Source organism: Ahaetulla prasina, chromosome 2, assembly GCF_028640845.1.
Source record: "Ahaetulla prasina isolate Xishuangbanna chromosome 2, ASM2864084v1, whole genome shotgun sequence".
NCBI lineage: Eukaryota > Metazoa > Chordata > Lepidosauria > Squamata > Colubridae > Ahaetulla > Ahaetulla prasina.
Window position 1 is genome coordinate 283939040 of NC_080540.1, and position 20239 is coordinate 283959278.

At 42.5% G+C, this 20239-nt stretch overlaps 1 protein-coding gene across 1 annotated transcript in view; it reads right to left on the reverse strand.

Moving 5' to 3' along the window:
* The window catches only part of ST8SIA3 (ST8 alpha-N-acetyl-neuraminide alpha-2,8-sialyltransferase 3), a 247945-nt gene that overhangs the window by 31758 nt on the left and 195948 nt on the right, over nt 1-20239 (reverse strand). The window contains exon 3 of the mRNA XM_058170496.1: nt 1111-1291. Within this exon, the coding sequence (XP_058026479.1) occupies nt 1111-1289 (179 nt within the window). The 5' untranslated portion in view covers nt 1290-1291. The remainder of the gene's footprint in view (nt 1-1110; nt 1292-20239) is intronic.

A 20239-nucleotide genomic window follows, 5' to 3' on the forward strand; every position in this document is an offset into this window, starting at 1 on the left:
GCCCAATTTTAACTCTTCCCAGCCATAAATTACAGGGCGGGATGTCAAAGACGATTCCCCCACAACGAGCGTGGGTGTCTTCCACTGGCCGAGAGACCCTCCCAAACTGCCCAAGTCTAGGACGCATATTTGTGTCTTCGGGCTCCCAAAGGCGGCGAAGAATGAAGAAGCTTGAATTATTCCCACCACTTCCGGCTCACGCCTTGGCTGGAACCACCCTTCCACCACCACCCCTCCCCGACTCCTAATTTTCTGGCCTTTGGCTCCCCGGGCTTTCAACGGGAGAACTAAAAGACGGGGGGAAGCCCAGCGATGAGGAAGGAAAAGTCAAACAAAGGAACCCTCCGTTTGTCTCCTGCCCTGCTGGATGGGAAGAACCCAACCCGGACCGGGAGTTGCAAGGAAGGCAGATGGGAGAGGAGGAACTGCGAGGGAGATTAGAGAAATAGACCCCCCACCCCACCATCGCTTTCCCTTCCTTCCTTCCTCCGCTTTGCTCATTTAAACACTGCGTATCTGCGATTTCCCAGCGCCGGGGATGGGGGTGGGGGGACACCGGGATTGTCTTCCCCCTCTACGGCCGAAGAAACAAGGCGCCTGCGCCATCAGTCCGTCCTCCGTCCGGAATATACATGAACCGGCCAAACCGTCAGCTACCCATCATATTATATGTCTTATACCACCCCCCACCTCACACACACACCTCACCCTACCCCACCCCGCTACCCTCGCCGGCTACTGATGCAAAAGCTCAAAGCAGCGCTCCCCGATCGATTTCCACACAAAGCAATTTTAAAGGAGGGGGTGGCGGGTATTGTACGGTTGGCACAAAAGCCAGAAAAAGGGGTAGGGGTATCCCGGAGCGTGGATTCAATAATAATAATAATAATAACAATAATAATAACAATAATAATAATAATAATAATAATAATAATAATAATAATAATAATAATAATAATAATAATAATAATATTCCCCTCTCCCCTCCTCTTCGCTTCTTCCTCAGCCGGCATACCCTCTACCCATCTCGCCAGCATGCCTTTCCTCGGGGAAGGGGGAGGGGGGGAAGGGAAGGGAAGGGAATCTATGTATGATTTGACAAGCACTCACCTAAATCCGGCATGGAGCATGTACATTCTCGGCACTCCCGTGTTGGCATATTTGGGAGTGGTGAAGATATTGTCTTTTTTCAGGGACACGTAGCTGATCAAGGACAAAATCAAGAGAGCCACGCTGACCATCACTAGCCCCAGAACACTTACCACTCTGACCATCTTGCAGCTTCGCATACCTAGGGCGGGAGGGGGGAGAGAGAGAAGGGGGGGGGGAAGAGAGAGAGAGATATATATATACCCTGGGTTGTGAGAGCTACATTGGAGTTAACACACCCAGAAAGGAGGGATGGATAGAGCTGATGCGTGTGTGTGCTTGAGTGTGTGTGTGTGTGTCTCGATATGGCTAAGAGCTAAGGATGGGGGAGGGATAAAAACACATGCAACTAAAGGATTAATGCACAGTGTAGTGGCGTTACAGATGCACATGAGCTCAGGCAACTTATAATCATAATGAAATAATACTGGTTAAGATCAGGACTGTTCAAGAAAGAATCGGAAGGCTTTATCTTTAGTGGCTCAAGAACAAGCTTTGCAGATTTAATTGCCGAACAGCAAAATTCATCATGTAACAAACAACAGTAAACATTGCCTTTGTGGCAGAAAAAAATAAATTACAATTGATCAGCAGCTGTAGCAAAATTCCACCAGCTGACTATAAGCAACCCCATGACTGAATTGCTAAAATTATTCATTGGAAAGTTTGCCAGAGGTTTGGATTTAAATGTATTAAGAACTACTGGAACCAACAAGTTGAAAAGATTTGGCAAAGAGTGAGTTAGGAACTTAGGGGACTTTAACATACAAATAGATCTTGTTTATGACATGCCTGATATAAAAGTTACTGAAAAGAAGGAAGTCTGGTTCCTGATGTTGCTCTACCAGGTGATGATGGGATAGAGGAAAAGTAATTAGGGGGAAAATTTGCAAAAATAGGGGGACTTGCAGATCGACGTGGAATGCTTATGGAAAAAGAAATCTCCTGTTACATCACCAGTTGTGATGGAGCTCTTGGGGCAATACATAATGGATTCCCTTGAGATTTGGAAATTTTGAGTTTATTGGACCCGAGCACCCTAATTCTACCAAAAACAAACAAACAAACAAACAAACAAACAAACAAACATCTGTTTGGAATTGTCTATATTCTTAGATGCTACTTTAATATGTCTTAGGTTCTTAGTTAGGACTTGAGTTATTAAGTTTCAACAAGTCTTTGTGAATCTAATTCTAGATATGTAATATTAATTTAATATCGTGTCTCCTCGAATGGTGATGAAACATTTGCAACCAAATTGCCAAGCTCGGAGCTCAAACCCACAGCCTAATTTAATATCAATATTATGAAAATGTGGCACTACCTGGAGACAGCAGAAAAGAGAAAGAACTGTAGAAAATAACAAAATACACAGACATAGAAATAGAACAACTTTGGCAAAAGAAAGCAAAGATGGTGCCAATAGTAATAGGTGCCTTGGGTGCAATCCCAAAACATCTGGAGCATCATTTGAACACTATTGACCAAATCACCATCTGTCAATTGCAAAAGTCAGCTTTGCTTGGAACAAACATCAACATCTGCCTATCCCAGTTCATGGGAAGAAGTCAAAAATGCCAAATCCAGTCTAAGCGTCTGGCTGACTGTGTGATCAGCCATAATAATAATGCAGTATGGGAATGGGAGCTTTGAAATATCAGGAGGAGGGTTGCTTTAAAACAAAAAAATGGATCCTGGAAGGAAGAAGAGAATACTGCTTTCTTGTGCAGGAGCTAAATTCAAATCAGAATCTAGAATAGAATCTAGAATAGAATAGAACTAGAATAGAATCAGAATCAGAATCTAGTTCTACAGAGGAATTATTGAGTCTGTCACCTGTACCTCCATAACTGTCTGGTTTGGCTCTGCAACCAAACAAGACAAAAACAGACTTCAATGGATAATTAGAATTGCAGAAAAAACAATTGCTACCAGCCTGCCTTCCCTTGAGGACCTGTATACTACACAAGTCAAAAAGAGGGCTGTGAAAATATTTACAGACCCCTCACACCCTGGACATAAACTGTTTCAATTCCTACCCTCAAAATGACGCTACAGAGCACTGCACACCAGAACAACTAGACACAAGAACAGTTTTTCCCCAGAATGCCATCACTCTGCTTAACAACTAATTCCCCCAAGACTGTCAAATAATGTACTAAGACTGTATTACTATTATCCTTCTATTCCTTACTAGTATCCATCTCTTCCCACTTATTACTATAACCAGGTGCTTGTATCTTTCAATTTATATTGTTTTTACTTGTTTCCTAGTATGATTTGATAGCTTATTAGTAATCTTGACTATCACTAAGTGTTGTATCTTTTTATTCTTGATGAATGTATTTTATTCTTCTTATGTACTCTGAGAGCATATACACTAAAGATAAATTCCTTGTGTATCCAATCACACTTGGCCAATAAAAGTATTCTGTTCTGTTCTGTTCTGTTCTGTTCTGTTCTATTCTATTCTGGATAATGATGATGATGGATAATTGTCCAAAATTGGAACCATGTGAGATCCTAGAAAACTTTGGAGAGATGCTTTGGTGTCCCATTTGGGGTTTGGCCCTAGCAGAAGAAGGACCACAGATGTTTTTGGCTAAGGAGAAAAAGCTCCAGAGAGCAACAGCTTTCTTGAAAAAAGAACCCTGCATACAAAATGTCACTGTCAGGGTTCCAAGTAATAGATCCAGAGCAAGCAAAACTCCAAGGCAGGTGGATTCCTCAAACAATAGCTTTATTGGAAATATCATCTTGGCACATATCTGGTGAAAACCATCTCTGAAGTCTCCCGCGGTCTTCACCTAATTAAAAATTTTTCTACTGTCTCAAAACAATCAGTCACATGGTCCAATCACGGTGCGGAGTGGCCAGCTGGGTAGCATCACTCCGCCTTCCTCCAACCAGGTGTGAGAATGTCCTTGGTTCTCAAGAGAAAATATTTTGTTTTTGCTACCGAATCCCCTTTATCTCAGATTCCCCCCTCCCTATCCCTCAGCTCCAGTGGGGCAACACTGAAGGGCCAAAAATGGTTTCAGCCAGGACAGCGTCAGGGTTGACAGTCACAAGAGGACCATTTGCAGCAGAAAAGAAATAACATCTGAGGCATTACTGATGATTTCTTTATAAAGCTAAATGCACCAGTATTAGAACTTCTTAGGAAGGAAAAAAGAAGACTCTTGGCATTTAGGTCTGCACCAAAGGGAGGGAGGGAGGAGCCACGAAGTATGGCCAGCAGTGAACATTCAAAGTGACAATAAAGATGCTATGCCATGCTATTGATTTATGGACAGTGGAAGCTCTGGTGGATCTGAGCTGTGCAAAGCTTCAAAAAGGTGTTTTGCTTCAATGATGCTTCATGTGAAACACTTCATTGAAGGGCTTCAAGATGCAATTTGTTCTCCTACTTCTAAAGAGCAAAGTACATTGTTTTGGCTTGTGTCCTTTTGACAGCCTCCAACAGCACTTCCAGTAGTTGGAAGAAGCTTCTCTTCACCGTAGAAGTATCTTGTGGATAATATTAGAGACAGCCCTTGGGGAGTGTCTTGAAGTACCTTGAGAAGTCTGAACCTCATGGAAATGAAGAGCACATTTGTACTATGAAGTATTTTGCTGAACCAAATTGCTCAGAGGAGAAACCTAATTGATCTCAATCTATCTATACAGAAACCTGGTCTGGAATCTAATCTGGTTGAGGCAGTACCAAAGCAGTCAAAATGTTTTCAATGACCTCTGTAGGACAATTTGTTTCCTCAGTGCACTTTCCTGAATAGAGTTGCTAGAGTTCAAGTGAAAGTTATGAATGAATCCAATGTGGCATGTCACAAGTCAAGTAGAAAACACGAGAAGACTTGACACAGTATTTGTGGTCCCACCAAAGTGGCTTTAATTGATCCAGCTCATTGCTGTTCTTCCCACAGTGCTCGCTCACCTGTAAAAACCCACGCCTGGCCAGGCTTTCCCCTTCAAATGGAAGATTGGATGAGATAAATCATAAGAAGGCACCCCTTTCTTCCTATATCAGGTAATAAAGGAAATAATCTGGACCTAGCCCAGGTATTAGCAAAACCGTCTGTTCCAAGGCATTCTGGAGTGCAAGCAATCATACTGCTGTCACACTGCTTCTGACAACCTGTAAACCAGCTTCCCAAAGTTAATTCATCATAAGTGGCTTCCCATGTCAGACAAACTGTCTTCTTGTAGAGCTACATAAGAGCAGCACATTTCCAAGATGTTCCAATGTGCTGCGCTGGTTTGAACACCGAAGGAAAAACTTTTCAAGGTCATATTACTGCTTGCGATAAAATACCTCATGCTACCAGACTCCAAATTTTGGGCTTAGACAACTTAGAACTACGCAGACTTCAGTCTGACCTAAGCATAGTACATAAAATGGTCTACCACAATGTCCTACCTGTCAATGACTACTTTAGCTTCAACCGCAACAATACACGAGCACACAATAGATACAAACTGAAAGTGAACCACTCCAAACTCGATTGCAGAAAATACAACTTCGGTAACAGAGTGGTCAATGCCTGGAATGCACTACCTAACTCTGTAGTTTCTTCCCCAAACCCCCCAAATTTTAAGCTTAAACTGTCTACTGTTGACCTCACCCCATTCCTAAGAGGTCTGGGGCATGCATAAGTGCACCTGCGTGCCTACCGTCCCTGTCCTAATATTCCTTTTTTACTTACTCTTTTCATATGGGCAATTGTTGCAAGTTAAGAGAGCTTCCGCAGTAGCTCAGGTCTCTGTCCTCTCTCTCTCTCCCTCTCTTTTTTGGTTCGTCCTGTTTGAGAAGGGAAGCCCCAGTGCCATGGAACTGTTAAATTCTGCATTCCACTGTCTTGAATGCTGTCCTCTTGGGTTCTTTCAGACATGATTCATGGAACTTTTTTTCTTCTTCTTCTGGTTGTAAAATGTGATTGCAGCCACAGTGGGGTATGGACAAGAGCAGTAGAGGTTTTGAAAAGAGAACTTCATACCGACTACTTAGAATGTGCCTTTAAAAAAAGACCCATAGGCTCAGCCAATTTGATTGCTTCCCTGCTTAGCTCAGCTGGGCATAAGAGCGGAATTACCCCTTATTTAGCCACCCCAGGGAAGATGGCTGTGGTGCTAAATTACTTATTTTATTCCATCTCTGTGGTTTCCTTTTCTTTCACCATAATGAAAGAAAGCAGAAATATTTAGGGGGAAAAAGCTCCCCACACACACAATGGAATGGATCATCCAGATTTAGTCATGCTTTGGACAGGTATAGTAAAGTATGTTCAGTAATACCTAGGTTTTTAATATGGAAATAACCAGGTAATTCACTCATGTGAACCACCAGGCTTGAAATTTTAGGTCTAGAAAGCCTTGAACTATGTCATCTAAGATTATTTACCAAAACGTCCTGCCTGTAAATGAGTACTTTAATTTCAACCATAATAACACAAGGGCCATCAATAGATTCAAACTCAATGTAATTTGCTCTAATCTTAATTGTAGGAAATATGCAGTAGAGTAGTAAATGTCTGGAACACGCTACCTGATCCTCTTGTTAGTCTCTCTAACCCCCATACTTTTTACCTTAAACTGTTTACCGTGGACCTTTAACGTTTCTTAAGAGGTCCCTAAGGGGGCGTGCATAAGCGCACCAGCGTGCCTATCGTCCCTATCTTACTGTTCCCAATTATATGTAATCATTCTATGTGTTTATGGCTATGTTTGCCTATTTATATCCTTTTATTTGTGCCAATTTTTTTTCATGTGTCCATATCTATGTCTATACTGTTACTTGTTTCCTTGTACTTGTTGACAAATAAATAAATAAAAATTATTACTACTACTACTACTATTATTATTATTATTAATATTAATATTAAAATCACGATCTGGCCATCGAAACTACATGGCTATGGATGAAACATGTAACAGTGATACCCATTGTCATCGGGGCACTTGATACCATGTCCAAGAATTTTATAAGATACATCAACAAATTGCAGCTTCCTGCAATAACACCAGCAGAACTGCAAACAACTGCGCTACTTGGAACATCGTACATCTTAAGAAGGTACTTGGTTGATACCTAGGACGCTGGCACCAGTCAATGGTATTTGTGATGTATTTTTGAATGTTCAGTTGACTGAGTTTCATGTTTAATGAATAAAGTAAATAATAATAATAATAATAATAATAATAATAATAATAATAATAATAAGAAGAAGAAGAAGAAGAAGAAGAAGAAGAAGAAGAAGAAGAAGAAGAAGTATGCATGATCAAACCCCTCTAAATTAATAGGGGCTCATTTCTTGTATGCAAACATATTTCTGTATTAATAGAACTGTGGTGAAAAGTGGCAATTATATCTGATCCAGGCAACATATGTAGCCCAGATCTGGGGACGTTTTACAGCTAGCACACCATCCATGCAGTGGTGAGATTCAAATAATTTAACAACCGGTTCTCTGCCCTAATGATTTCTTCCAACCACCAGTTCACCAAACTGCTCAGAAAGTTAACAACCGGTTCTCCCGAAGTGGTGCAAACTGGCTGAATCCCACCACTGCATCCATGGCAAAAGTATTAAAGGTGCAAAATACGTTGCGGATTCACAAAGAGATCTATTGTAGAATATAGATTCACAATTTCTTTTGTTTATCTCAATGTAATCTAAACAAAATTAGAGTTGGGCCACTCATTTTTATTTATTTATTTATTTTGTCACAACAGTATATATAAGCATAAGCATGAAAATAACTATATAATATATAAGCATATATATAAGCATAAGTATGTAATAACTATATTAATTGGATATAATGAAAGGAAACAATAGGACAGGAATGTTGGCACTTTTGTGCTCTTATGCATGCCCCTTACAGACTTCTTAGGAATGGGGTGAGGTCAATAGTAGACAGTTTTTGGTTAAAGCTTTGGGGATTTTGAGAAGAGACCACAGAGTCAGGTAGTGTGTTCCAAGTATTAACAACTCTGTTACAGAAGTCATATTTTCTGCAATCAAGATTGAAGCGGTTAACATTAAGTTTAAATCTATTGTTTGCTCTTGTATTGTTGTGATTGAAGCTGAAGTAGTCTTTAGCAGGAAGGACATTGCAATAGATGATTCTATGAGTTAATCACAGGTCCTGTCGAAGGCGGCGGAATTCTAAGTTTTCTAAACCCAAGATTTCAAGTCTGGTGGTATAAGGTATTTTGTTGTATTCAGAGGAGTGGAGAACTCTTCTTGTAAAATATTTCTGAACACGTTCAATTGTATTGATGTCTGAAATGTGGTATGGGTTCCAGACAGGCAAGCTGTACTCATTTAAAATGGGTGACTTGTCGAAGAGCATTGGTGCTTAAATCTTGTCATTGAATTGCATGCAGAAAAAGTAAATTGTTGAAAGCATGAAAGAAATGCCTTTTAAAAAAAAGGTATATAAAGGAACCGTGGTTTCTGAATGGCACAAAAGTAGAACGGTTTAGCTCTTCAGCGACTCTAGGTTTGGAAAAATACCATGAGGACTTTGAGAGATTTTTTTTTTTTAATAGAGAGGCAGAACATTCATCTGATCAGGATGTACATCTACTAAATGGGCTGGAATATAATCTTAGATTAAAGCTTTGATTAACCATTTGATACCATTTGATCACGCAGCACTTCCTCTTGCCAAAACATGACGAAAATGGCTCTTTAGCAGTTTAAGACCATCTGCAAAAGCACAGATGTTTTGGCTGTTGATTCCCATTGCCCTAATAAGCATGGTTTATGGCAGGAGATTCTGAGAGTAGTAGGGGGGGAAAATACCTGGAAGGTTTTAGGTTGCCTATCCCCACTTTAACTATCAAATATATTTACTGAGGTTAGGGAAATAAGCAGGCAATATCCTAATCTCATAATCTGAGATCCTAGTTTATTTATTTATTTATTTATTTATTTATTTATTTATTTATTTATTTATTTATTTATTTAAATTTTTATACCGCCCTTCTCCCGAGGGACTCAGGGCGGTGTACAGCCAAAAATAAAAACAGCAAGTATACAAAGTTAAAATATCAATTTAAAATACCTATTCAATAGTGGCCGAATTAAAACCGTCAGATTGACCTAACCTAAAATACCCCATATAAAATTACAAAGGATTAAAACTTTAAAATTTGGAATTTAAAAATCAGTCAGTCCAGTCCCGCTTGAATAAATAAGTGAGTTTTAAATTCCCGGCGAAAGGTCCGAAGGTCAGATATTTGGTGCAAACCGGGGGGAAGGTCGTTCCAGAGCGTAGGTGCTCCAACAGAGAAGGCCCTCCCCCTGGGGGCCTCTAGCCGGCATTGCTTGGCGGACGGCACCCTGAGGAGACCCTCTCTGTGAGAGCGAGAGAGAGTTCTTGGATGAGGTCACAGAGAACTTCCAAAATTGCTATTAAATTGTAGTTTTAAATGTGATCTAAGAAGAAAGACGATTTGCATTTCTTCAGAATTTGCAATGCATGGGCAGGAGCTGGCAAAATGACTCAGACCTAAGATTGCCTAGGACAGTGATGGCTAACCTTTTTGCCTTCATATGCCAGGAGGGGGGAGGTGTTGTGCGCGCATGTGCCCACGCCCATTATTCTATGCACTCCGCCCCCGTGCATGCGCACGTGAGCCCTCTCCCCTCCTCCCCCCGCTCCTGGCATGCGATGGCCCAGTAGACCCGTTTCTTTCTCTCACCTGGTTCCAGAGCCTTTCTAGAAGTCGGGGTGGGGGGGGGCGGTGAAAATGGCCTTCCCCACCCCCCTGAGGTCCTCCAGATGCCAAAACAGCCCATTTGCCAACTTCTGGTGGGGCTGGAAGTTGGCAAATGGGCCATTTTCGGCCTTTGGAGGACCTCCTCCAAAGGACTCCTAGAGAAGCTCTGGAGCCAGGTGAGAGAGAAAAACAGGCCTTCCCCACCATCCCCCGAGGCCCTCAGCAGGCAGGAAACAGACTGTTTCCCTACTTCTGGTGGGCCCAGAAGGCCCCAAAAATAAAACAGCTGAGCTCGCGTGCCTACTGATATTGCTACGTGTGCCACCTGTGGCATGCGGGCCATAGGTTCACCATCACAGGCCTAGGAGTTGTTTGATCGTCTGAATCCTGAGAAAGTGGGCACACAGGTAGGTGCAGTTGGATTCAAGAGATGGCTAATGTTTAGCACCTGAAGGCAGAACAAAGAACCAAGAAGAGAAGCAACCTAGAGCTAAGGTGAAATTTCCTGACAGAACAAGTAATCAGTGGAATGACTTGCCTTCAAAAGTTGTGGGCTCTCCAATACTGGAGGTTTTTAAGAAGAGATTGGACAACCATTTGCCTGAAATGGTATAGGGTTTTCTGTTTGGGCAGGGGGTTGGATTAGAAGACCTCCAAGGTCCATTCCAACTCCGTTATATTTAAAGGAGAGGATAATAGCCTCTGCCTTCAAAGATGTAGTAAAACCTTCAGTTGATGAAGCCAGAACTGAGTAGAAGCAATCTCTGAAGAAACTCAGTCCCACGTAGGGCTTTATAGCAGGGGTCTCCAACCTTGGCAACTTTAAGACTTGTGGACTTTAATTCCCAGAATTCCCAGCTTTGCTGGTTGAGGAATTCTGGGCGTTGAAGCTCACAGGTCTTAAAGTTGCCATGGTTGGAGACCCCAGCTTTATAGGACCTTACCAGCACCTTGAATTGAACCTGGAAACAAATTAGTAAACTGTGCAGTTCATGAAGCAAAGGTGAAACCGATTCAGATCTAGGTGAGCATATAACAGCCTGCACCGTCTGCTGCCACCGATTGTCTCCCACCGACCCGTGCGCTCTCACAGGGAGGGTCTCCTTAGGGTGCCGTCTGCCAGGCAGTGCTGACTGGCGACACCCAGGGGAAGGGCCTTCTCTGTGGGGGCTCCCACCCTCTGGAATGAACTCCCCCCAGGACTTCGTCAACTTCCTGACCTTCGAACCTTCCGCCGCGAGCTTAAAACACATCTATTTATTTGTGCAGGACTGGACTAGAATTTTAATCTTAAATTTAATTTTAATGGGGTTTTATCATTTTAATTGTAATTTTAAATTTTGGCCTATTTAATAAGTTTTTTAGTTAGTGTTTTATCTTGTATTATATTTGTATTTTTATCAGGCTGTAAACCGCCCTGAGTCCTTCGGGAGATAGGGCAGTATAAAAATTTGATTAAATAAATAAAAAAATAAAAAAAAATTCTACCAACTGAAGCTTCTGAATGCTCTTCAAGGGCCATCCCATGGACAACGCATTACAGGGGGTCTTTGACTTACAACCATTTGTTTAGTGACCATTTGAAGTTACAACAGCATTGAAAAAGTGACTTACGATTGTTTTTTCACGCAACAGTTGCCGCATCCTTATGTGATCACCCTTGGCAACCTTCTGACAATCAAAATCAATGGGGAAACCAGATTCATTTAACAACCCTGTTACTAACTTAACAACTGCAGTGTTTCGCTTAACAACTATGGCAAGAAAGGTCATAAAATGGGGAAAACTCACTTAACAATTGCCTTCTTTAGCAACTGATTTGGGGCCCAATTGTGGTTGTAAGTCTATATAGTAATCCATATAGGACAGTGATGGCATACAGCGCACATGTATGCTGGCACCCATAATGCAATGCGGCGGTCCCTGTGCATGTGTGCACAGCCCCCACTCCCCCACCCCCCACAGTTGCGCACATGACCACCCCACACTCCCCCCATCTTCCATGCGCATGCGCGTACAACCCCCCTGCCCCCAGTTTTGGGCCTAGTAGGTTCTCCTGCAGCCTCCTGGGCCCAAAAATGGGCCATGAGGGGGCACATTGCCCCCCCAGGCTCCCTTCACACATACGCACATGACCCCAGCCCCCTTGCATGCGACTTGTCTCCCGCATGCGACCCCCTGCCCATCCTGAAAATCAGCTGGCTGGTGGGAGGCATGCGCACATGCGCAGTGCATCTGAGCTAGGTAATGGCTCACGTGCCTGCAGAAAAGGCTCGGCGTGCCAGCTGGTGGCACGCGTGCCATAGGTTCGCCATCACCGATATAGGAAGTGACTAGGGCTAGGAATAGTTCCAAATACTTACAGGATAATTCTTTTCCCTCTTAAAGCCAGCAAGTTATCTTGAGGAATCTCTAGAAAACTAAGTTCATCCTGATTGGATAGCACTTGTAGAGCCACCTGTAGGTAATCTTGGAGAAAGACCTTGACAGACTGCTTCCAGGGTTATTGTTAAGGAAACTACATGGAAAGGTAAGAATCAAACTTCTCTTAAAACTTAAATTTCCATTGAATGGATACACATTTATTTATCGTATTTAAGAACTACCCATCTCCTTTACAGAGGGTCTCTTGGGGGTGGTGGTTGTAAAATAAAATATTGCTTCAATTTTAATGAATCAATAGTATTCAAATGTACTCCTAGTCGTGTTTTACCCTGGGTTTGGTGACCTTATGCAAAAATTCCAAATTGCCTCACAAGAGCCACTTGCCACTCAACCTTGGCAACTTTAAACTGGCTGAGGAATTCTGGGAGTTGAAGTCCACAAGTCTTAAAGTTGCCAAGGTTGGAGAGCCCTGATCTGGATGACTGAGAGTCTCCGTAGACCTTTAATCTCCAGGCTTCTTTATGTTGTGCTCTACAACATTTATTCATGTTTTGTGGCTTACCATATTGTAATAATAATAATAATAATAATAATAATAATAATAATAATAATAACAACAACAACAACAACAACAACAACAACAACAACAACAAAAACAAAAACAGAGTTTGAAGGGACCTTGGAGGTCTTCTAGTCCAACCCCCTCCCCAGGCAGAAACCCTACACCATTTCAGACAAATGGTTATCCAACATTTTCTTAAAAATTTCCAGTGTTGGAGCATTTACAACTTCTGCAGGCAAGTTTTTCCACTGATTAATTGTTCTCACTGTCAGGAAACTTCTCCTTAGTTCTAAGTTGCTTCTCTCCTTGATTAGTTTCCACCCATTGCTTCTTGTTCTACCCTCAGGAATATCTAGAAACTTACATTTGCATAGGAGTTTGTGCATTCTGAAGTGGTATGAACACTCTTTGGGTGATGAGTTTAGCTGAAAGGAAGTGATAGTCTTTTTAAACTAAGATCAAGATGTTGAATTTAACACACTGAATGAACATGCAGTCTTTGCATACATAAATGATTAGTGCTAATAAGAACTATTTTGCTGACGGGAGAAATGATAAATCTCCACCTTAGGAATTGTTGAGAAAGCTAGCATTGTCCAGAACAGGGCTGTCAAACTTCCAGCCCATGGGACAGATATGTCATGTGCTGGCCATGTCCATACCTGGTTTAGCAAAGGGGAAAAAAGTCCTGATATGTCATGTGATGCCACTGTGGCGATCTGAGTTTGATACCCCTGGTCTAGAAAGTAGAGCCTTAAATTTGTTCCAACATCATCGTCATCTTCTCCTCTTCTTCCAATGTTTTTCTAACTTGGTCTCTTTAAGATGTATGGACTTCATCTCCAGAAGTCCACAACCAGCATTCCCCCAAAATCTTTAGGCTGATACCTGGATTTGTGTTTGTGTGTTTGTGTCTCTTTAAATGGAATCCTGATATCTTATAAGTGAACCTAGTCCAAAACACAAATCAAGTAAACTTAGAATGAAACAAATTTATTTTGTGTATCAATTCAAGAGTGATGGTAGGCCTTGTTATTCATTTCAGCAACATAGTTTAAATTTGAGAGAGAGTTCATTTAGGGCTATTTTGTTGAACAGTCTATAAGAAATAGTTATCCATCAGTTGCAATTCACCCGAAATCTAAATGTAACCTCTACTCATTTTTATATAGCTATTTCATTCAATCATCCATTGACCCGTTACTGGGAATGATCATATCAGATTCTTCTTCCGCCTGTTACATACAGATTTTTAATCTAAATATATGGATTTCCATTTATGAAACTCTATTTTGTTACATGAATGAGGCAGTGAAATTTAGAAGACTGTGAAATTTGGAGGATAATTATAGTCTAGTCTGCATAGTGGTGAAGGAGATGCAGGTGGGGTCAAAATGAGAAAATGAGTGAATTCTTAAAGAAATCTTTGTAATTGCTCATCTTGATTAAGTTTTCATATCTGTACTAGTTTTACTGAATGTATCAAAATAGTTAGTGGTTAGACAAGGAGACTTGAACTTATTGGTAGCCTCACACTGCAATGCATAAGGACATGCATTCAATTTTGCAGCTACTACAATTGTTGGCTGAACAGGGACAAAAATAGCCAGAGAAATGACGGAAGCTTGGGAAATGGGCTCCCTGTCAATCAACAGGAGTGATTATTTGCCACCAGTTTATCAGGTACTTAGGAGTCAAGGGTGGAAAGAAGGAAACAACAACCAACAACTTTATTTAGTTGTTTATTTAGTGCCACTTTATGGCACTAAAGGTAAGGTAAGGCCACACTTGGAATACTGCACTGTAAGGTAAGGCCACACTTGGAATACTGCATTCAGTTTTGGTCGCCGCGATGTAAAAAAGATGCTGAGACTCTAGAACAGTGGTTCTCAACCTTTATAGTGCTGCGACTCCTTTAATACAATTCCCCATGATGTGGCGACCCCTTTAATACAATTCCCCACGATGTGGCGACCCCCAAGCATAAAATTATTTTTGTTTTGAATTGATCGTGCCTGAAGCTGTATTGGCTAGCGATGTGAACTGCTTGTGATTGCCTTGAGGATGGAGGCATTAAAGCGGAGACTCCTCCCCTATTAAATTTATCGCGCCTGAAGCCAGATTAAGCTAGCGATTGGGAGTGATTGCAGCTGGTTTGAGAGGGAGACATCAGAGCAAAGATTTCTCTCTTTTTTAATTCATTGTGCCTGAAGCCGAATTCGGCTAGTGATTTGAAGAGCCTGCAGCTGGCTTGTGGAGTCAACCATTGGAGCGCAATTCTTTGACACGCAAGTATACTTCCCATATTTTCGATGGTCTTAGGCGACCCCTGGCAAATCGTCATTCGACCCCCAACGGGGTCCCAACCCACAGGTTGAGAACCGCTGCTCTAGAAAGAGTGCAGAGAAGAGCAACAAAGATGATTAGTGGACTGGAGGCTAGAACATATGAAGAACGGTTGCAGGAACTGGGTATGTCTAGTTTAATAAAAAGAAGGACTAGGGGAGACATGATAGCAGTGTTCTAATATCTCAGGGGTTGCCACAAAGAAGAGGGAGTTGGGCTGTTCTCCAAAGCACCTGAGGGTAGAACAAGAAGCAATGGGTGGAAACTGATCAAGGAAAGAAGCAACTTAGAACTAAGGATAAATTTCCTGACAGTTAGAAAAATTAATCAGTGGAACGACTTGCCTGCAGAAATTGTGAATGCTCCAACACTGGAAATTTTTAAGAAAATGTTGGATAACCATCTGTCTGCGATGGTGTAGGGTTTCCTGCCTGGGCAGGGGGTTGGACTAGAAGGCCTCCAAGGTCCTTTCCAACTCTGTTGTTGTTATTATTACTTAATAGCCAGCCAACAACACCCTAATTAACAACTAAAGGCTGCACACAACCAGGCACCATATAAATACAATGCATAGGACAGACAGACACATATTCTGGAGAGAGAGAGAAGTTCCCTTATGATTGTAGGAAGTTAGCACCCACCCCTCTCCTAGAAGAATGAAATATTTTAGGAAATATTAAAAAGGCAGAATATATTTCCCTGGATGAGAAATGGAGAAACATGTTTTAAAGACAAAGCAGCCCCCACCTTCCTGCCTTCCCCCCAACCTTTCTCAATGGGCCAGAGGCAGAAACCCAATCCCCCCCACACCTTTGTCAATGGACCATCATCTGCAACACAATAGGACCCATCTAGCAACTGAAACTCACCACATGGCATCTGGGAAGATTACCTCAGCCAGCAAGGCTAGCTAAGACCCCCACCCCCTGGGAGTCTGACAACCAATCAGGGTACTCTTCCTGTGCCCCAGGAAGTTCAAAGCTCAGACCAGGCATAAAACCAAGGAACGCTCAGCATCTCGGCCCTTTTGCTGCTCAGGAACTCAAACCATGTGATCCTGTCCACCATTAAACCATCTTTCCAAGCATGTTTCCAGTGTCTTTTTCCCCACTTGGAACTGAACCCAGATGGACATTTCTTCCAACATGATCGAGGATGGAAATCACATAATTTACCTACTGGTTCGCCCAGCACCAAAAATGTGAGCGCATGCACATGGCCTTCCACGCACGCGCTTTGCTCACACGTGCGGCTTCCATGTATGCGCACGGCTTGAAAACATGGCTAAAAATAAGATGGGATAGTGCTGGAGGAGTGGGTGGGTGACCCCGCCCACCCTCAGGTCACTGCTATTGGTTTGCCTGAACTGGTCTGAACTGGCTGAATGCCACCTTTGTTTATGATGGGCTCCAGCACAGACCCAAAAGCTTTGAAGAATAAACCTTTGGTCCCAGTGACTGATTCAAATTGGATCCTGCACAGAAATATTCACTGAGCCAGGAGGAGAGATTTCTTTGGAATGACACCTGTTGTGACGCAGGACAGAATCTTTCTGTTGTGTCTCGCCCAATCTCACCACAGCCGGGGCCTGCTTATCTGCTTCCGAACACGGAGGAATGTTCTAGTATGCCTCCCAGCCCCAGCCCTGGCTCCATGCCCAGACAGGCTGAAGAGGAGGAAATATCTCCAGCCCCCAGCTCTGGCTCCATGCCCAGGCAAACGGAGCAACTAGACCCCTTCCCCTCCTCCACAGCATGTGAGCCTGAGGGAGGTCTATTGCCAACAGCTGCCGACTGGAGTGACCCTCGCGTCAGAAGACTTGATAGGCGGAGGCAACAGAAGGAAGGGAGGGGCAGGCCTGGATAAGTGCTGAGTCATGGAGCCACACCCCATGGCCTATATAAAGGATCTGCTTTCTGGCATTCTCTGAGTCAGGCAAAGTCTAAACATATCTTGCTGAAGTCACTTTCTGGTCTCCTGCCTGCCCTGAGGACTTTGCTAGGACTTTGGCAGAGCTGCAGAGGCACACCTGATTCGGATTCCCCTGACCCGGCCGTCAGCGGAGGAGTGGGACACGACACTTTCCTAAACATAGATGCTTTTGCATATTTTGTACTGTTTCAAAGATTTGGAAGCACGGCCAAGAGACTTTTGGGGAGGTTTTACTCTCTTGTGCTGGACTGAATGACGAACACCTTCTAAATGGATCTTCTAGACAGGGGTCGGCAAACCGTGGCTCCTGAGCCACAAGTGGCTCTTTGGGCTCCCTGCCATGGCTCCCTGTCCCATCACCGGTTCGCCCTGCCCCACTTATTTCTTTTTTGGACTCCAGCCTGAAGTGTCAGGAAGCGAAGGCTGCCTTACACGTAAATGTGGTGTTAAGGCAGGTATAGGGCAGCTTTGCTCCTGCACTTTCCTCCTGTCGTGTCCCACTCCTCTGCTGACGGCCGGGTGCCTTTCCTGACTTTGGTGCTTGCTTGAGGAGGATTTCCCCGCGCGTGCACATGCTCCCAGCTCAGCCACAGCTGTCCTGGGCATCCTGAGAGGAGGAGGGGGAAGAGGGTCACCGGAGAGTGCAGGAGTGAAGCTGCCCTGTACCTGCCTTTGCGCCACATTTGCACGTAAGGCAGCCTTCGCTTCCTGCCACTTCAGGCTGGAGTCTCCCAGTGCGTGCGAACGCTCCTGGCTCAGCCACAGCTGGCCAGGGAGTTATGAGAGGAAGGGGGGAAGAAGAGGACGGTCACCCGAAGGGAGTGGGGAGAGAGAGACACAGAGAGAGAGAGAGAGAGAAAGAGAGACATAGAGAGACACATACAGAGTGATACATAGAGAGATACAGAGATGCAGGGAGAGATACAGAGGGAGAGAGACACAGAGTGGGGAGAGAGGGGGAGAGAGACATAGAGAATAGTTTTGTGGCTGGGTAGGCGTGGCTATGTGGTCATGTGACTGGGTGGGAGTGAGTGACATTGAGTTGGCCATGCCCACCCAGGTTTTGTGGCTCCCAGTGTGTTTTTTTCCCTGTAGGAAACAGGTCCAAGTGGCTCTTTGAGTGTTTAAGGTTGCCGATCCCTGTTCTAGGACAAGGGGTGTCAAACTCGCCTCGTCATGGCTGTGTCACATGATATATCAGGACTTCCCTCCCCTTTGCTAAACCAGGCGTGGCCCTGGGGTAGAGTGGGGATGACTGGAGTTGGGGGTGCGGCATCCTAAGGAAATAATAATAATAATAATAATAATAATAATAATAATAATAATAATATTTTTTTCAAATAAACACACATACAAACAAACAATGCATTTTTTCTGAACAGAGTGTTGACTGAGTCAAAAAACTTATGCATTTTATAACACTCCCAAACACAATTTATATCTTTCAATTTCTGCCATAATATTCTTTCTCTCTGCTTTTTTATTTTATTTTCCTTCTGCTTCTTGTCTAATCTATAAACAATATTACCATTTGCCCTATCCCCAAACCTTACATTATTATCAATTTATTTTCTCTCATTCCCTTTTTCAATTTACAACCCTTTGATTTAAAAACAATCCTTTCCATCCTTAATTCCTAATTTCCTATGATAATTTAATATTTTATCAGATGAACCAATTTATCTTTTCTTATTTCCTTGCTAGTCATTTTACCATTTTATCACAAGAAATATATTTCTTTAATTTTATTTTTCAGATCTCCTTCACTAATCCAAATCAGTTATAATAATAATATAAAATTTGCAATTCCTTTCTTCCATTGATTTCTCTTCTTAATAGATAATTCCCAATATTCTAATGATCAAAAACAAAATATTTCTTTAAATTCATTTTTCACATCTCCTTTTTCAAATACAAAACACTTTCTTAATCTCTCAATTGTAATAATATCCAGTTTGCGTTTCATCCTCTTTTCCATTTATCTTCAAAGACAAAATTCTTTTAAGTTTATTTTTCGCATTTCCTAAGGAAATTATTATTGAGGAACCAAGTTTTATTCTGGTGTTGTGGTTTTGTGTCTTTTGTTTAAAAAGAGTTCTGGCTTTTATTTGCTCAGCCAGTCTCATCTGGCACATTCCAAATTCCCTTGATTAAACAATGCCATCAGTCAGGGCCCCAGAATGGTGCCTTCTCCATACAACACCACACAAGTTCTCCAGAAGATTTTAAAGGCTCCCACCCTATTGTATTTTGAAGAGCCCTAAAGACCTGGTTCTTCCCCAGGTCTTTGGTGAGCTTGATTAAAAACCCCATTTCTTCTTTTTCTTTCTTCCCCACTGGGCTAGTTATCCTGGCCATCTTTGCTTTTTCCAGGTCTTTGGGAGATAGTATATAAATTTAATACATTATTATTCTTATTGTTATTATTATTAGAAACTTTTATTCATTGAACATGAAACTCAGTCAACTGAACATTTAAAAATGTATCACAAGTAGCATTGACTGGTGCTAATAGTTGATACGGGTTGCTGCTAGTGTCCTAGGTATCAACCAAGTACCTTCTTTATTTATTTATTTATTTATTTATTTATTATTCGAATTTATATACCGCCCTATCTCCCAAAGGACTCAGGGCGGTTCACAGGCATATAAAACATCAATATCAATATACAAATTAAAATAATCCTTAAAAAACTTATTCTAGCGCCCGAATTATTAAAAATAGAAATATAAATATAAAATATAAATATTAAAATCAATTTAAATTTAAAACCCCTCTAAATTTAAAAATCTAAGCCAGTCCTGCACAGATGAATAAATGTGTCTTGAGCTCGCGACGGAAGGTTCAAAGGTCAGGAAGTTGACGGAGTCCTGGGGGGAGTTCGTTCCAGAGGGTGGGAGCCCCCACAGAGAAGGCCCTTCCCCTGGGCGTCGCCAAACGACACTGCCTAGCTGACGGCACCCTGAGGAGTCCCTCTCGGTGAGAGGTATCTGGTCGCAGTAGGCGGTCCCGTAGATAACCCGGCCCTATGCCATGGAGCGCTTTAAAGGTGGTCACCAAAACCTTGAAGCGCACCCGGAAGGCCACAGGTAGCCAGTGCAGCCTGCGCAGGATGGGTGTTATGCGGGAGCCACGAG